The 18,800-nt window shown below is 42.3% G+C and overlaps 1 protein-coding gene across 11 annotated transcripts in view; it reads right to left on the bottom strand.

The window, feature by feature from the left end:
- The window catches only part of DLGAP1 (DLG associated protein 1), a 760,977-nt gene that overhangs the window by 19,935 nt on the left and 722,242 nt on the right, over nucleotides 1-18,800 (bottom strand). For all 11 annotated transcript variants that reach the window (XM_070452694.1, XM_070452696.1, XM_070452695.1 and 8 more), the window contains one exon: nucleotides 4,119-4,540. In XM_070452694.1, the coding sequence (XP_070308795.1) occupies nucleotides 4,119-4,540 (422 nt within the window). The remainder of the gene's footprint in view (nucleotides 1-4,118; nucleotides 4,541-18,800) is intronic.

Here is an 18,800-nt window from a genome sequence, read left to right as displayed (position 1 = left end):
GTATCTATTCCACCAGGCGCTTCTGTGTTCTGTGACCTTGGACAAGAGACTGCCAGAGAGCTGTTTTGAGGGCAAATAAAACAACACCTGTCAAGGCCTGTAGCCCACGGCCCGGGGACTGTGAGGACAAGATGGATAGTCTTTCATGAGCTCCTATTCTCTATTTCTCCCTGTTCTCTGGTCAGATCCTCACTGATTTCCATTAGCCTCATTTGAAATTGGCGACTCTGACTGCGCATGTGCATGCTCCTCTGTGCTGTTTAGAATTCTGGAACGCTAGTGGGTGGGAGCTTCCGTTTCATACGTCCCAGGGCATGAAAGACAGAGAAAGTTTTCAAGTGCTTGTGAGTGGAATCTCATCCCAAGAGCTAGAAGGGACATGCAGGTTCATCTAGCCCAGGCAACTGACAGACATGCGAGTCCTTTCCAGCCTTTTGGTGGTAGGTGTTCATATCTCTACCGGATCCCGCTCTCCACTTTGCCAGGCATTGCCCCTCCCAACTTTGGGCGACAATAGCAGCGAGTCACTTGTTGAATATTTTGTAAGCTACTTAGGAACAAAGGTTTGGCTAAAGAAAACACTTCTGTAAAACAGAATTTCCAAAATAGTTTCAGGATTCAATACGTATTCACCAATTCCCTGCTATATGTCAAGAACTGTCAGAGGGACGGGAGATATGAAGATGAATGAGACAAGAACAATTTCTGTCCTCAGACCTCACTTTTCAGTCGAGGAGAGAGATACATAGATTATCATCAAAAAATGTTGGAAATACCTGGCAGACAAATGTATGGCTATTACAGAAGCACCCAGTTCAGCCCAAGGTAGTGCATTCTGCAAAGACTTCTAGAAGGTGAGGCTCAAGCTGAAGGAGGACCCTTTTTTGTAGGCTAGATGGGCTTAAATGAACAGACGTTAGACATTTCTAATTTGAATCACTTTGATACATTTAAAAAATCATATAATAAAGGCATTTACCTCTGAACTTTGTGTTAGCTGTTTGATCTAAAGTTCTAAAACAATATTTTGAAAAATTAGTAATTTGGACTTTTCACTATAGACGATTGGTTTTCCAACTGAACTCGAGAAATCTGAGGAACTTTTTGGTTGGTAGGGAGGGATATTGTTCCAGGGACTGAGACGACGACAGAACTCTGAGCCCTTATCAAAGAGCTTCAAAAAAGAAAAAAAAAGAGCTTCACTGTTTTTCCTATTATTTTATTGGTGTTGGGTGTATTTTTTTTTTTTTTAACTAGGAAAAGGGGGCTCTGATATTGAAATATATTTCAAACTACAAAGGGAAACTCACTCCCCAGTGAAACAGGTCTCATTGCATACTTGCCATCTAAGATTACTCAGCTGACTGCTTTAAAGCAAAGCACCAAAAACACTCCCACGCTTAGTTATCTTTGCTTGTTCTGCAGCCATGACCCTCACACCTCCCCCACGCCATCCCCAGGCAGCAACCTTGTAAAATAGAGGTAGAGCTAAAAAAAATCACTACTCTAAAGAAAATGTCCTTAAGATATATGGCTTCTTAATAGTAAGACAAGCAGTACCTTTGTGTACAAACAGCAAATTATTGTTAGAACAATCTAGTTATAACAAAATATTTTCATATGGAATAGGTTTATAAGTCCTATTTATAAATCAATATTTTATTTTATTTTTTAATAAATTAATAGTTTAAATAACATCTGAAGTAAACATTCTGGAACAGTGAATGAATGAGCAGTTCCTTCATATTCAAGATACAAATATACTTCGCTTTCATCCCAAACACAGGATGAGAATCTGATTTTCTGGCATGATTTTCACCTTTCAAATATATATGCTTGTATCAAAATACATTGACTTGTTTTCATAACTTACGTTTACCAGCTATGTAAGTGTCAAGGAATATTCTCCTAAATCTTTATATATTGGCTATCCTCATGCATCATTACAAAGCTGGGTTGAGAGAAATAGATCTAGTCTCAGATGGGAAGAAAAGAAAAGATTAAAAGAAAACACCACATGAACAGCTTCCCAGGTCATACTGGACGTTAACTGGGGGAAGCTAGAACAAGTTTGAATCAATACAATGAATGACCTGAAATCTGCAAAACAGCTTGCCCTGTTGAGCAGGGCACCCGAGGCCACTGCTCCTTAGACGTGGGCAAGTTTACCACATTCCAGTAAAGTTTACTGGGTTTTGGGTTTGCTCATAAGGGGAAAGGAGAATAAGAAAATGCAACTGCTAAGACTTTCTTGGCTTCCCAGTGGCTCAGTTGGTAAAGAACCTGCCTACTAGTGTAGGAGATGTAGGAGACATGGGTTCAATCTCTGGATCCGGAAGTTCCCTGAAGGAGGAAATGGCAACCCACTACAGTATTCTTGCCAGGAGAATCCCATGGACAGAGGAGCCTGGCGGGCTACAATCCAAAGGGTTGAAAAGAGTCAGACACGACTGAGCATGCATGCATATATATACACATAGAAGACTTTCTTATTGAAACCTGCTCCCACCCACCGCTATTAGGTGTTGCTTCATAACCCTGTCACCAGGTCACAGAGCATATTCTCTGTGGATCCACACCCAGGTGAGCATGCAGTGGCATGGACCGTTGGGGCAAGTGTCAAGGAGATTTGCTTTTCCACTGCTAAGTTGTTTGCACTCATCATTAAAGAACAAAAGGAACATTACAGAAATATACTGATGGGTTTTCTAACCTGCTCTGAAAGGGAACAAATAAGCTAGTCAGTGGGTGGATAGGGGTCTGGAGGAGGAAAGAGCAGAGAAGAGCTTCAAGCAAGATCCAGAGCAGAAATCCTGCAACATGTGAACTGTTATTTTCCAGTCTCCATTCTCATAAAAATACTTCCATTATGGAAAGTTCACTGCTCCCTGACACAGTTAGCTAGGTTTACTTAGTAAGTTAACTGAACATGATTTATAGAAAGCCCTAGATCTCATTATTAAGAAATTATTGTTTTTGTTAGGGATGATAATACATGATTGGTTATTTAAAAAAAAAATCCTTATCAGAGATGCACAGTGAAGCGATGAGATGTCTTAGATTTTCCTTAAGATCCTCTGGCAAAAATGATGACAACATGGGGGAAGTTGAGACTGGGCACTCATTGAACTGGGTGATAGGTACATGGGGATTTATTATAATAAATGCTCTACTTTTGTACGTGTTCTAAGATTTTCATGATAAAAAGTTAAATGATGACTTAAAAGACAAGTCTAAAAAGCCACATCATGACAATACTCTTCCAGGTGGTTCCCACCCCAAAATGAAGGCAGGCTTAGATGCCTACCACTGATTTTCCCTGATTCAAATATATTATCAGCAGGAAGATCCACTGTTCATTCAATAATCGTTTTTCACAGGCAAATAAACACGCAACATTGATATACACACTGATTATAAACTATTTTCCAAAAATTTCAGTTTTTGGCAATGCACAAAACATGTCTCAGGACTGTGGACATCTGGTAACTTCTTTGTCGACTGTTAACAAGGATTGTTGTTAAAAAGGCCAAGTTTGAAAAGAACGGTGTGTGGGGCCTCCATTATTTATTTAACTTATCCACCCTTTATCATTTATTTAATCTATTAAAATGTGTTACTTGTTTTAGCGGCTGAAGATTTGCTTAAACCTAAGAAGGAAAGTGCAGGCTAAGCAAGGCTAAGAATGTCAATAAGCGTGGCGTCTACCGGCCTAGACACGACCAGCCTCGTTTTAATCTTGTATGTTAGTGAAAGTAGTACGTTTGGAAGATCATAAATATCCAAAGGATGCCTAGCTGGGGATCTTGAAACTAGTTAGAATTACTGCTCCTTCCCTGAAGAGTAACACCAATGGGGGAGCGTCTTCGGGAAGAGGAGCCATTCAGAAGCCTCAGCGCACCCCACCACGGTCCAGAGCCGAAAGTCCCGGACGCAGAGCTACAGAAAGTGTGACAACTACATGAGCAGCTCTGCGCAACCGGAAGGAAGGAAGTGTCCCCGCCCCGCCCCGCCCCATCCCGGATGCCCCGCCCCGCCCCATCCCGGATGCCCCGCACCAGATGCCCCGCCCAGAACACCAGGCGTTTGCGCGTGCGCATACGCAGCGACGCACTTACTCTCCTCAGGAAGGCTGTTCTCCCGCTCTTCTCTCTCCATCTGCTGGCACCAGCCTTCCATGCGGTCCCGCTCCGCCTGGAGAAGCTTCAGAAACCAGTGGCCGTCCCGGTGGCACACTGATCTCTGCACGGCCTCCAGGGGGTCTTCGGTGATTGAATCAATCCAGGGGTCCGGGGGCGGCAGAATGGAAGGATCGAAGTCCGCGTCGAAGTCCTCGTCGACGGCACAGGCGTGGTAATGGTTTCCTGAGCCCTGGATGCTGACGGTGGAGGTGCTGGCATCCCGGGAGAACTGTCTGGCCACCGGGCCGGGGCACGAATTGTCCTCTATCGACTCCAGGGAATTTTCCAGGTTGTCGTGGAAGTCCAGGTCGGCCTGCACGGCCGTCGTCACACTGTTGGAGCGAGTGAACCTGCGGAAGCTTGGAGGGATAGAGAGAGACGAATAGTTAAGGATGTTTCTTGAAGCAAAACCTCATTCTGCTTCTCTTCATGGGTGTGCCAGGAGGGGGCGGGCAGTCCCATCCTCTCCATCTGTGGAGGTAGCCCCTGGAGGCCAGCGCATCAGTTGGCATAGCGCTAGTGTAAAGAACACGATCCCTCCTCTCTGGTCAGTACGGACGGAATGTGAAATCGTATTTGGAGAAAGTTTAGAAGTGGACCAACAGGCACCAGCTCTCAAAGCCAGATCGATGTCCAGGGTCCACCTTCTGCCCCAGTCTGCCATGGCTTGGATCCTTACATACAGTGATCAGTAAACTTGGTGAGGGGTAAGGAAAACAATTCAGTTACATCTTGCTTTGCTGTAATTTTCTTTGAAACAAGGGGTGAGGGGGGGGAGGGAACCCAACCCAACTGTGGACCAAGACTATCTTGAATCCTGCATAACCACATTTCCCAGGGACAGCTCTTACCTGAAGACAAACTAAAATGCCATTAAGGTCCTCTTAAAATTAAAGCTCCTTTCCCTGGTAATTCTTCTCTAGATCACCTGGTCATAGTGATAATTTGGTACAAAGCCTTTGGGGCAAAATTAGCTCAGATCTAGAGTTCTCCAGTATCGTCTTTCCCTGTACCTTTAATGCCCCCTCCACATCCTTCTCCCGAGATAAAATACAAGACAACTTGATAACAGCATTTTGTATGGACATCAGTGCAATCGGTGTTTCTCAGCCAAATGGCTCGAGACACCTACAGCGAAGGTGAGGACTTATGGAAAGGTGAGAGGGGTGGGGAAGGACAGGGGAGCAGCGAGTTCTTTCTCAGACAAGGGGCAGGGGAAGGCGTGGGTCTAAAGTAATTTAAAACACACTCTGCAAAGTTTCCCTGGCTTCAAGAGCAGACAGGAAATGACGATTTAACAAGATATGAGTTTATAAGTCTATAGAAGGCAGCATCAGGTGTCTGTTACCCCACTTGATACTTATTTTTTTAAGGTAACTTCCTGATATAATATTTTTTTATTCTGAAGAAATAATACATAACATAAAATTGACTAACAACTTTCAAGTGTATGATTCAGTGGCATTAAGTTCGTTTCCATGGTTGGGCAGCCATCACCACCATCCCCCTCCAGAGCTTTTTCATCTTTCTCAGCTGAAACTCTGTACCCATTAAACAACTCCCCACTCCACCTCCCTTCCCTCCAGCCTCTAGCAGCCACGATTGCACGTTTTTTCTCTCTAAATTTGATTACTTTCAGTCCCTCATGTAAGTAGAATTATACAGTATTTGTCTTTTTGTCGCTGGCTGATTTTACTTAGCATGATGTCTTCAAAGTTCATCCATATTGTAGCATGTGTCAGAATTCCCTTCCCATTTAAGGCTGAATAATATCCCATTATATGTATATACCACATTGTGTTTATTTTTTAATCCATTGATAAACACTTGACTTTGTTCCACTTTGTGGCTATTGTGAATAATTCTTCTATGAACATGGGTATACAAATACATCTTTGAGATTCTGCTTTCATTTGTTCTGGGTACATAGCCGGAAGCAGAATTGTTGAATTATGTGGTAATTCTGTTTTCGCAAGCAGCCATACCATTTTATATTACAACCAAAAATGCACAAAGTTTTTAATTTCTCCACATCCTTGCCAACGCTGATTTTCTGACTTTTTCTATAGTAGCTGTTCTAATGGGTATGAAGTGGTGGATTTTCTTGGCTGGTTCATGATTATGCCATGTTATGATGGTTTATTTGCCAGTTGATTTTCAATTAACATTCAATAGCGCCAGCCTTAAAGGAGAGTGTACGAAGGTCCATACAACATTTAATAAACGAGATAATATGTTTTTTCTTAACTCTTCTGGAAACTCTGTAAGAGCCAGTGAGCACCAGTATTCTAGTCCCTCAAAAATAAAGAATGAACAGACTGGAACAAAAAGGAAAAGGTATAATCATCTCAATCAGTCCATTTCCCCCCCTAGAGAACAAATACCAAGAAAATAATGACTGCACAATTGATATGTATTAATTATTAGGATGACCACAATAATAAAAAAAAATGTTGTGATGCTCGCCATTCATTTTATGAGGATAGGCCAGCCAAAAAAGGCTGGTCCATCTCACTGTTTGCTGTTTTCAAGAAATTACTTCTGCAGTCAGAGAAGAAGAAATATCGTGTGACATGCTTTATATGTAGGATCTAAAAAGAAATGAATCAGATGAACTTATTTACAAGACAGAAACAGACTTACAGACTTAAGAGAATGAACTTGTGGTTGCCAGTGGGGAAGGATGGGAGGGAGGGATAGTTAGGGAGTTTGGAATCAATATGTACACACTGCTACATATAAAATGAATCACCTACAAGGACCTGCTATTCAGTAGGTCTGAATAACTCTGCTCAATGTTATGTGGCAGCCTGGATGGGAAGGAAATTTGGGAGAGAATGGATACATGTATGTGTATGGCTGAGTCCCTTTGCTGTCCACCTGAAAGGAACTGGCAACCCACTCCAGTAGCCTTGCCTGGAGAATTCCATGGACAGAGGAGCCTGATGGGCTACAGTCTATGGGGTGGCAAAGAGTTGGACATGACTGAACAACTCACACACACATACATGGCTGAGTCCCTCTGGTGTTTACCTGAAACTAGAAACTGTCACAATATTGTTTATCGACTATACCCTAAAACAAGATAAAAAGTTAAAAAAAAGTTACTTCTGTGTAAGGTATCAGGCATGGTGATTTTATAGGTGGCTCAGTTGGTAAAAAGTCTGCCTGCAATGCAGGAGACCTAGGTTTAATTCTTGGATTGTGAAGAGCCTCTGGAGAAGAGAATGGCAACCCACTCCAGTATTCTTGCCCAGAGAATCCCTCGAACAGAGGAGCCTGGTGGGCTATAGCCCATGAGATCGCAGGGAGTCAGACACGACTGAGCAGCTCACACTTAACTCTGAGATGGGTCACAGGAAAAACTGCCCAGTGTGAAAGTCTGAAAGAATGTCCTTTCTGGTACTCTCTGTGAAAACAAGAACGATTCTGCCACCGTGATTCTCCCAAAAGTCAGCGGTTTCTTGGCTTTAGGAGGCCACTTCTGCCGCCTTCTTGCTCACCCGCCAACATGTTAAATGACATCTGAAGCTGAGCTGTCTCTCCAGCTGCACGTGTGTGAATTGGATGACTTTCCTCCCAACAGTTGACATTCTGCCTGTTCCACTGACACAAAATCCTGACTATGAAAATACTTGGCTCCACTCTCCAAGATCATGGGCTGCCAGAGGCATAACATTTCCAGACTCAAGGAAGGCCCAGCGCCTTATTGTTTCCAACTGGAGCAAACTTGCCAGAGACAGAGTCTGCCGCGCACGCAAATCACAGAGACTCACTTTCTTCATGCCTCTGTTTTTATCTACCCAAATCCGTACCACCAGCATTCCTGATAGAGGGCTCCTGGCTATGAATCTTGTAAAGTATCCACCTTCTTAAGAAAAATGACTTGGCAGGAGATGAGTGGACGTCTGCAGGTTAGTCACCCAGAAAGAAAGAAAGGTAAAATGGTTTGGGATTAAAAGCGGTGCCTTTGAACTCAGGCAGCCCTCTCCGGGTTGCACTGCTTCTCTCAATTAAGTTCCTTAAACGAGCGCTTTATTCTGCCCGGAGTTTTCAAAGAATGTTCTGCTCTGTGAAACACTTTATGTCTTTCATGTGCTGAGTGTCCTCTGAGCAAAGGGTGTGATCAAGTTGTTGTTTAAAAGTTTGATAGGAACACAGAAGGAGTCACTGGATTTATTTTTGTGTTTTTGAAAAGAATGGATCAGTTGCTGGCGGATGGTACAAACCTAAAAGCTAAAACCAGTGGCTTCAAGAGAGTTTCCAGTCTTGAAACTTCCTTGGTCCTTCATGCCCTAAAGGCAAAATATGTAATAATTACAAATTCTGAAATGAACTGGCTGATATTCTGCCCAAGGGATTGAAAAACCATGAAACCAAAGACTGAACCAACCAGTATGGGACAGGATACTGTGTCTGTTCTAAAGGCAGGAGGAAGGACACTTGTGAGCACTCACCTCTGCTGTCTTTGTGCTCTTTCTCTGAAACAAGTTTATGTTTCTGATGAGAGGATTTTCCGTCCCTCTCCCACCACTTTTCTGTTCAGCAGATTACAAATCAAGAAATAGATGGGAAATCTTGGAGGCTTATGCTCATCTCCCTTGTCAGGTGAAGGTGTATTTGAACAAAATGAGTCATGAACAAAAACTAAGCAGAGTCTGTATCTTTAGAACACACATGCTTTGTTTCTGCAAGTTAAGTTATCTGAGACGCAAATCATAAAGACCCTTGCTCCTTGGAAGAAAAGCTATGACAAACCTCGACAGCGTATTAAAAAGCCGGGATACCACTTTGCCGACAAAGGTCTGTATTAAAGCTATGGTTTTCCCAGTAGTCATATATGGATGTGAGAGTTGGTCCATAAAGAAGGCTGATCACAGAAGCATTTATGCATTTGAATTGTGGTTCTAGAAAAGACTCTTGAGAGTCCTTTGGACAGCAAGGAGATCAAATCAGTCAACCCTAAAGGAAATCAACCCTGAATATTCACTGGAAGGACTGATGCTGAAGCTGAAGCTCCAATACTTTGGCCACCTGATGTGAAGAGCCGACTCATTGGAAAAGACCCTGATGCTGGGAAGGATTGAAGGCAAAAGGAGAAGAGGGTGGCAGAGGATGAGATGGTTGCATGGTATCACTGACTCAATGGACAAGAATTTGAGCAAACTCCAGGAGATAGTGGAGGACAGAGGAGACTGGTGTGCTGCAGTCCATGTGGTCAAAAAGAGTTGGACATGACTGAGCGACTGAATAACAAGTCATAAACTTATCTTAGGGAAACTCAGTCACACCTGTTAACAGAATCCTGTACTCCATGGGTCCTAACCACATAAAAGCTGCCTTTCAGGACTAAATCTAGTTTCAAAGAGAGAAACGCCGAGTCCTATGCTGTTCTTTCTTCTTTACACATTTTTTCTTGTACCTCCTGTCAAAGGCTGAATACACATGGAATTTGGAATACACATGGAATACACACTGTCCTTCAAAAGTTCAGTATCTTGGTGTTTGGGGAAATGGTACTTAACTGATGTAAAAATCCAAGATGTCTCATTATATAAAAGACAGGTGGAAAGGATGGTGAGGGAGGTGATGAGATTGAGATCAAGAATTAAGATACCCTAACAAAGAGATTTACTCTTTCTTGTCAGACCAGCTTCCCAGTTAGAATGGAGCACAGAGGAACCTATGGGTAATGCAGCCCTTGTTCACAAATTCAGCGGAAGTGTCCTGCTCCCCATTTGAATGTGCTTAGCATGGTCCTATTGACAGATTTTAGAACTACTCAACACAAGCATCCATTGGTCATTTAAAACCCTCCACATTCATCATCCTTTTGCCCAAAGCTCTCTATAAGCAAAGAAAGTTGGAATAAGTTTTCTACATGAAGACTCACTCTAGGCCAAATAATTGTAATGCATTGGTCAAGTAAAAGGGAGGGAATGGTAATGATGAGAGTGGGCTTGGTATTAGCTGATAGTGTCTGTGAGGGCCCGGCTTGTTGCCATTTTCCTGTTAGTGCCAGCTGGGCAGGTTCTGTATCCTTGATGGGCTGTCACCATGGGAACCTTGGTTGGGAGCCTCAACAAAACATCCTTGAGCTGACTGTGCCCCAGAAGGAACGACTTCCCTCCGCAACAAGAACATTAGGTCATTTATTGGCTCCTGACCCCAGGTAACAAACAAAAGCCTGAGAAGTTTCAGTTACAGTTGTCTTTCATTGAGTCCTGTTTTGGGGTCAAATGGGGGCCACTGACTTGTGAGTCAGATGGTAATTTTTCTTTTTGCAAAGTAAATTATCTTGGAAAGCATGTAAAAAGGAAGCAAGAGAAAGATGGAGGGAAGTAGGAGGAGGAGGATGGGCAGGAAGGAAAGAACAAAAAAGAAAAGAAAGGAAGAAAGAAAATGTATGAGGCATATAAGGAATTATGCCAGTTTCCAGGCTTTTGAAATCTGAAATGCATGAATGCCACGCCTTTAAAACTCAGGTGTACCAGAAGGAACTATTTGGCTAGGCCACAGTATTGTTAACTTGGCAAAGAAAAGAGATTGTTTGTCGAGTATAATAGGGAGGGTGGGTGCTCGTCTGTGCTGCGCTCCAGGGAAGCTGAGAGCGGTTGGATTGATCCAAAGCCTCTGGGTTGGCAGATGCTGGATGTTTCTGACTGCCAAAGGTCTTGCCAAGTCTCTGGTCCCTGAACAGGCTGTCAGAAGATGCTGCCTCGATTTTGGCTTTTTGTTTTTAACATCCTGCTTAGTCAAAAAGGCACAAATCGCTGCAAGCCCAAATGTTTACATATTTAAGTCAGTCACGATCAAAAGAGGTCTTTTGTAGCAGTTGACACAGTGTTAAAAGAGAGAACAATGCTCCTTTCCCACAGGGTTGTTCCCCTCAGTTTGAGCCTTTAACCATGTGAAGCTTTAACATGTGAAGCAAGGGAGATAGTAAAAACTCAGAACTGTACAGGAATAGAGGTAATTTTGGTGAAGGAACAAAAGCAGGTATTGGTTTCTAGAAATAGGAAACAAGTCCCATAATGGGCGCTCAAGCTTTCCTTCCACACTTGTGTTCAATCTGTGCGTTCACAAACCTGCTGAAATGGCAGGTGTCATTCACAAGCACTTTTTTTTTTTCTTGCTGCTCAGCATGGCTTGCAGGATCTAAGTTCCCCCAACAGGGATGGAACCCAGGGCCCTGGCAGTGAAAGCAATGAGTCCTATCCACTGGACTGCTAGGGAATTCCCCACAAGCACATTTTAATGTCACCATTTCCTCCCTTAAACATTAAGTGTGTCCTGGAGGGTCTCTGTGTTACAAGTAAAGAAGGAGATGGTTCCACCAAGTGGGGATAAGAAAGGCCAGAGGCTATTATACAAATCCATCTGCTCCCATTCCCTTACCATAAATGAAATATAGATGAAAGATCTTGTTTTCCTTTGCATACACACACCTCCAAATATGCACATCCTGCCCTGAACCAGACAGCATATTAAAAAGCAGAGACGTTACTTTTGTCAACAAAGGTCCGTCTAGTCAAAGCTATGGTTTTTCCAGTAGTCATGTATGGATGTGAGAGTTGGACCACAAAGAAAGCTGAGTGCCAAACAGCTGATGATTTCAAACTGTGGTGTTGGAGAAGACTCTTGAGAGTCCCTTGGGCTGCAAGGGGATCTAACCCGTCAATCCTAAAGGAAATCAGTCCTGAATATTCATTGGAAGGCTGATGCTGAAGCTGAAATTTCAATACTTTGGCCACCTGATGCGAAGAACTGACTCACTGGAAAAGACCCTGACGCTGGGCAAGATTGAAGGCAGGAGGACAAGGGGACGACAGAGGATGAGATGGTTGGATGGCATCACCAACTCGATGGACATGAGTTTGAGCAAGCTCTGGGAGTTGGTGATGGACAGGGAAGCCTGGTGTGCTGCAGTCCATGGGGTCACAAAGAGTAGGACACGACTGAGTGACTGAACTGACTGACTGACTGACTGCCCTGGACATTCACTGTCATCTAGCGTCACCTATGTAACAAGGAAATGGTGGGGATTGGGGAGTTGATGAAGGAGGAAAAGGCCACAAAATGACTTACTATCCATTTATTCTGGGATAAGTTTTCTCTTCTAGTTCCCTCAGCTCTGAAAGTAAATAGTCTTTTCAGTAACTATCTCTCACTTGGACGATCTCCAGATAAAGAGGCCAGTCAGTTAAGAAGTAGTTTATAAGACATAGGAGGAAATACTAAGTACACATATGCTAGGAAAATAACATTCTGGAGTTTTCTTGGCAGAAAATTGCTGTGAGACCAGTAGCTTTTCTCTGTGCATGTCCATTTGTCATTTTGACAATGTTAATAAATAACCCCAAAGCACACCATTTTGAAGCTTTCAGCTCCCCTTAACTCTTTCAGTTGCAAAGACCAAAGATGATTGCTTTATAAATTGTTCAAAAATACATCACACATATCTAACCTTATAAAATTTAGTTGAGTTGGGATGGGGATAGGAGACTGGAACCTGTACTGAATGCTTATCCACACTTGTCTCTTGTTTCTGAACTAGACATTATGAGGGCAATATAGTGACCTGGGAAATGTAGGAATAAACAGAAAGGCAAGACCCAGGAGGTTGGGTCTAGACGTCAACTAAGAGTCTTCATCTTGGGATTTCCCTGGTGGTCCAGTGGCTAAGACTCTGAGCTCCCAGTGCAGGGGGCCTGTGTTTGATTCCTGGTCAGGGAACTAGATCCCAGGGAACTAGTTCCCCAGGGAACTAAAGAATCCTGTGTGCCTTAATTAAGACCCAGAGCAGCTAAATAATTTAAAAAAAAAGTTTCCATCTGTGTGTAATGCTCTTTCAAAATTGAGGGAACACTGCTGGAATGTTGAATCAGAGAACATACACCTAAAAAAGGTATAGGTGTTCACTATATCCAACTCAAAAACTTTAGATATGGAAAGGTAAAGTTACTTTTAACTTGGATCTCTTTGTTTGGAATGCTCTTTTTCTCCCTGTGATTCCATACATTCCAGTATATTCCATGACTTTCCAACCAGAGAGTAGTGCTGATAACTGGGCTTACCCCATCCACAGGCCAAATAAAACCTACATTGATGACTTCTGCTTCTGGCCAAGAATAGAGTAAGAATGACTGAATTGATTTACAGATCTCTCTGAAACAACTGTAAAAGACTTACATACACACAAATAAATTGTATTTACATGGCCTAACAATGGACAATTGGAAATGGAAATAAAAGTAAATTTACAACAGCAAGAAAATTACGAAATATTAGTGGGTAAACTGACAAAATATGTGCAGGACCTAAAATAGCTGTAAAAATTTTAAAAAGCGCTTTGAAAAAGAAGGAAGTTGGTGGACTTAGATTACCTGATTTCAAGACTTACTATAAAGCTACAATAGTCAAGACAGTGTTGCATCGGTGTGAAGATGGATAATTAGATAAATGGAACAACACAGGGAAGGCAAAATTATATCTATCTCTTTATATCAATAAATATTTGATAGATGGTTAAAAGGATATTCATATGCAAAAATTAAGCTTTGATCCATACCTCACACCATGTATAAAAATTACTTGAAATATAGGCCCTAGACCATAAAATCTAAAATGACATTCTGGAAGAAAACATAGAAAAACCTTGTTACCTTGAATTAGCTAAAGATTTCTTAGCTATGACACTGAGCGCACAATCCAGGGACAGGAGGAGGCTTTGGGGAGTGATGGATGTGTTCTCTGGGCTTCTCTGAAGGCTCAGCGGTAAAGAATCTGCCTACAGTGCTGGAGACCCAAGTTTGATCCCTAGGTCGGGAAGATCCTCTGGAGAAGGGAATGGCAACCCACTCCAATATTCTTGCCTGGAGAATCCAATGGCCAGAGGAGCCTGGTGGGCTACAGTCCATGGGGTTGCAAAGAGCTGGACATGACTGAGCACACATGCAGTGTGAAGTTCTACTTCCTGCACATTTTTTTTTTCTTTTTAAAAATGTGCTTAATGTTTATGTGTACTTGTGCTTAGCTGCTCCAGGGAATCTTCCCAATCCAGGGATTGAACCCAGTCTTCCACATTGCAGGTGGATTCTTTACCATCTGAGGCACCAGAGAAGTTTTATGAACAAAAGTTTTATGTACTAAACACTTAATCCTCAAAATTCCCCCAGGTGTATAAGCATCTTCTCCATGCATTGGATCAGATTAGGAATTCCACCAGTCTTCCTGAAGAAATCTTTAACAGACTTGCCTCACCACCGTTATCAGGAGATTCCTCTCCATCATCCTGAGACTTTCCTTTCCCCTTTCTTGTGCTGGATCACCTGTTTCCTGGATTCCATATTTACTTCTTTTTAAAAAAATATTTATTTATTTTGGCTACATCAGGTCCCACATGTTGTAGCATGTGGGATCTAGCTCCCTGTCCAAGGATCGAACCCAGGTCCCTTGCATTGGGAATGCAGAGTCTTAGCCACTGGACCACCAGGGAAGTCCCTGTATATTTACTTCTTTCTTTGCTTTTTTCCTTTTTGTACTTTTTTTCTAGAAATGTCTTCAGTTTTATCTTTCAACTCTTCTTGTTGGGTTTTCCAGTTCTCTGTTAAGTTTTTTAATTTTTAAGAGCCCTTTTCTTTCCATCCCACCTCTCCACTCCCCACCAGGTATACAGGAAGATGCTCTGTAAGGGACTGCATCAGTTTCCACTTCCTTGACAGGGACTTCTTGCCTAACCTTCCTCTCTTTTCTCTAAAACAAACAAACAAACAAACAAACTTTAAAATATTCTGGATTTTCCTGAAAATGTTTGGTTCTCATTTCATGGCTTTTCTCTGGTCTCTGTGAGTTTGCTGATTCTTAGCTGTCTGCTCCTCCTTGAAAGTCATAGAAAAAGCCTCCTGAGAAGTCTGTGCTTTGGAGACAGGCTCATTCATTGTGATCCTCAGCGTTGGGTGATCTAACTGCTGAATCCCTGATGACAGTTTCTTTGGTTCTTTGGGCTCAGACTGGCCCATTCCTCCACTGCAGGCTGTTCATACACCTACATAGAGGGAATGTGTCTGGCTGCCGGGATCCTGGGCGCCGAGAGAGCATAGAACACTTAGGGCAGGTGCCTCGACATTCTGTTTGTGAATTTTCATTTGTCCTCCTATTTTCAGTACAGCAACCCTACCCTCAACTGTCTGCCTGTCTTCCAGACCCAGGACCATTTGTTTTGGCCTCTGAAGGGAAGCCTCCAGCTTCCTGCCAGAGTAGGGAAGAGCCATCTGTCACCTGACTGCAGATTCAGGCAGTTTTAGCTCCACCCCAGCCCTATGTCCAGTGCCGTCAATGCCCACGCCTTTTGTAGGTTCTGAAACTTAAGTTGAATTATATCTTAGATTTCTGCATGGCTAGCTTTAGATTCAGCTTTCTCTGGTCACCTAAGCCAATTATCATGTGTCTGCCTTCCAGCTCCTGCTGCTGGATTTTTTCCTCTCTTGTTCTCATCCTCCACAACTTGTGTCAAAACAAACACAAAATCCTTTTACTGTTATTTAGTTTCAGAAGGCCTCAAAGATTGATGTGTGTATATTTTTTTCACCACCTTTAATCAAAAGTCAGTCTAGCAATAATGCACATATTCAACAGGGAGAGAAATTTAACTCATATTCTTAAATATTGTGTAACTATTAAAAGAAGTATTTGTCATGAATTTTTAATAATGAGAACACTTTTGTTGTAATATTAGTTGATTTTTAAAATATTACTGAATTTTTTACAAAAGATTTCAACAACTTTCAAAATGTTCATGGAGAAAGCATAGGTAAAAATATACCCCTCTATTAGTTCATGGTTAATGAGTAGGATTATGGAAATTTTTATTTCTGCAATTTATAAATTTTCATAGTATATAAATATTATCTTTTCTTGTCATTAATTAGATTACTTAACGATTCACAATTATTATAGAAAAAGTATTGTTGTTGCTTAGTCGCTAAGTCATATAATACTTAAAAAGATATCTGTCTATCCATGCATATAATCACAGGTTTTTCAGTTGCTCCAAAGTTCAATGGAGAGTTATAAACTGTTAACATGCGGCTGTATGTTTTCCTCTCAGTAAATCTGCATGCTATTTTTATAATAAAAATAATAATATTCTTCCTCTGTATCCACTGTTAAGAGTCTTGGAGTCAGTCATGGGCTAAGGTAATAAAGTCTAGTTTGAACTATTGTTGAAATACAGTTGTTACTTGGAAAGAAAGGGGAGACCCCTGGGAGCCTTTTAGCTTTCTCATCTTAGTCAGTGGAAAGGATTGGTTTACTAGATTTGCTAATTATCAGCTTGGAAGACAGGAAGACCTCATGAGAACTCCTGGGGACCAGTCCAGGGAATGGAGAGGATGGAGGCAGGATGCTTGGAGGGCCTGGGACAGAGCATAGAGCATGGCTGAGGGGAGCGTTCCTAGGGGAGGGCTTGACCCACTTTGCTTAGGATCATTCCTGCAGAGCAGCAAAAATAATGCCATGTAGATCCTGTCGAATAATCCTACTGGCTGACCCTTGAAACAGGAACTGGGGACAGACAGCTAATGTTGGGGGCTTCCCAGGTGGTGCTAGTGGTGAAGAATCTGCCTGCCAGTGCAGGAGATACAGGAGACAAGGATTCCATCCCTGGGTTGGAAAGATTTCCTGGAGGAGGAAATGGCAACCCACTCCAGTATTCTTGCCTGGAGAATACCATGGTCAGAGGAGCCTGGCGGGCTATAGTCCATGAGGCTGCAAAGAATCAGACACGGCTGAGTGACTGAGCACATAAAGCACACGGCTAATGTTGGATGGAAAGGAGACATCGCTTTATTAGCCTGAAGGAAGTTTTGAAGTCTTGCTTCAAAACCCCATGCATTCATCGACCCTGGCTTGGTGCTGCATGGTCCCTGCCTGCAAGTGAGGAAGATACGTAATCCTCCGTTTGTGTAGGAAGACCAAACGGAATGTAGGAAGAGCAAATAACGCCATGATACGAGGCAAAAGCAGGAAGACCAGGCCGTCACCCTGGCAACTAAGGCGACTATCAGGTCACCAAGACACAACCAGTCAGAGACTATCAGGCCACCCAGATACAGCCAATCAGAACTTGTTTACGGAAAGATCCCGCGCGCGCGAATGTCTGACCAATGAAAAGACCCCCGCGAACATGTAACCAATCCGCTTCGCTAAATGACCCCTGCTTATGTTTGAAATTGGATGTTCTATAAATATGGGTAGAAAACCGGGCTCGGGGCTCTCAGCCTGTGCGCCACTGCGTTGGACACAGCGGGGGCCCTAGCTCGAGCTAGCAATAAACTCCCTTCTTGCGTTTTGCATTGTCTCTTGGTAGCTTTCTCTCTTCCCGCTCGGGGATTCGGACATCGGGCATAACAGTTTGGATTCCTTTTCTTGAAGTAGATGAGTTATCAGTGATCTCATCTTTTTAGTAATGAGTTACTAACTTTTTCTTTTGTTTCAATAGGGAGCACTGAATAACACCCTGAATTTACAAGTCTACCTTTTATTAGATGAATCAGCCAGATGGGCTCTGCTGTTAGATTTAGTTCCTAAATTGTGATGGTTTCAAAAAGTGATGTTGAGTCTCAGCCTCTTACAAAGTCTTTTTTAAAATTAATTTACTTTTATTTTTGGCTGCACTGGGTCTCGTTGTGCTGTGTGGGCTTTCTCTAGTTGCAGCAAGCGGGGGCTCCTCTTCATTGAGGTAGGTGGGCTTCTCATCCCGGTGGCTTCTCTTGCTTCTGAGCTTGGGCTCTAGGGTGCATGGGGTTCGGTAGTTGGTGGCTTGATGGCTCTAGAGCACAGGCTCAGTAGTTATGGTACATGGGCTTATTTACTCCAAGGCATGTGGGATTTTCCCAGACCAGGGATGGAACCCATGCATTGGCTGGCAGGTTCTTATCCACTGCCACCAGGAAGCCCATTTTACAAAGTCTTTTAATCTTCCTCTCTTTGCACTATCTCTTTGTTTCTCTTGCTATATTTTCTTTCTTTTTTCACTTTCTGTTAGGCTAGTGTCATTTAAAATCAGTCTGTTTATTTGGGAAAGTGAGAGATGGATTGTAATAGCCATTCAATGTGAAAATCAACAGTCTTATCTTTTATCATTAGATAATTAAAAAATAATTTAAAATATAAAAAAAAACCCCAGCTGTCTTTAAGAAATCTCATCTACCCAGTTTTGTATTTTAAGATCCTATCTAAATGAATGACTACCAGCAAAATTATAAAAAGAATTAAAATTAGAGACAGAAGAAACAAGTAATCTCTGCTTGTTTGACAGTAAATTTCTTATGTCAAGGTTGAAAACAGTCATTAACATCAATTTTTAATGCTTATTTATTTCACAGCAGTTAACTACATAGTGACCTTCGAGAATGGGTATGGTTTGGAAGTTTAAGCACCACCAAAATTGGGGCTGCCAGCTTTTTGGGGGGATGTATTTAAAAGAAATTACTCAGTTTACTGAGGAACAGCAATAATTTATTAAATGTTCAACTTTTTAATAACATGATAAAAATAGCTCATTTGAAGTTTGGGGGTTGCTATTAGGCATATAATGTTTAACATTCCTACAGAAAT

The sequence above is a fragment of the Odocoileus virginianus genome, chromosome 22, assembly GCF_023699985.2.
Source record: "Odocoileus virginianus isolate 20LAN1187 ecotype Illinois chromosome 22, Ovbor_1.2, whole genome shotgun sequence".
NCBI lineage: Eukaryota > Metazoa > Chordata > Mammalia > Artiodactyla > Cervidae > Odocoileus > Odocoileus virginianus.
The sequence above is the reverse complement of the archived record's forward strand: the minus strand, read 5'-3'. Positions and strand labels throughout refer to the sequence as shown.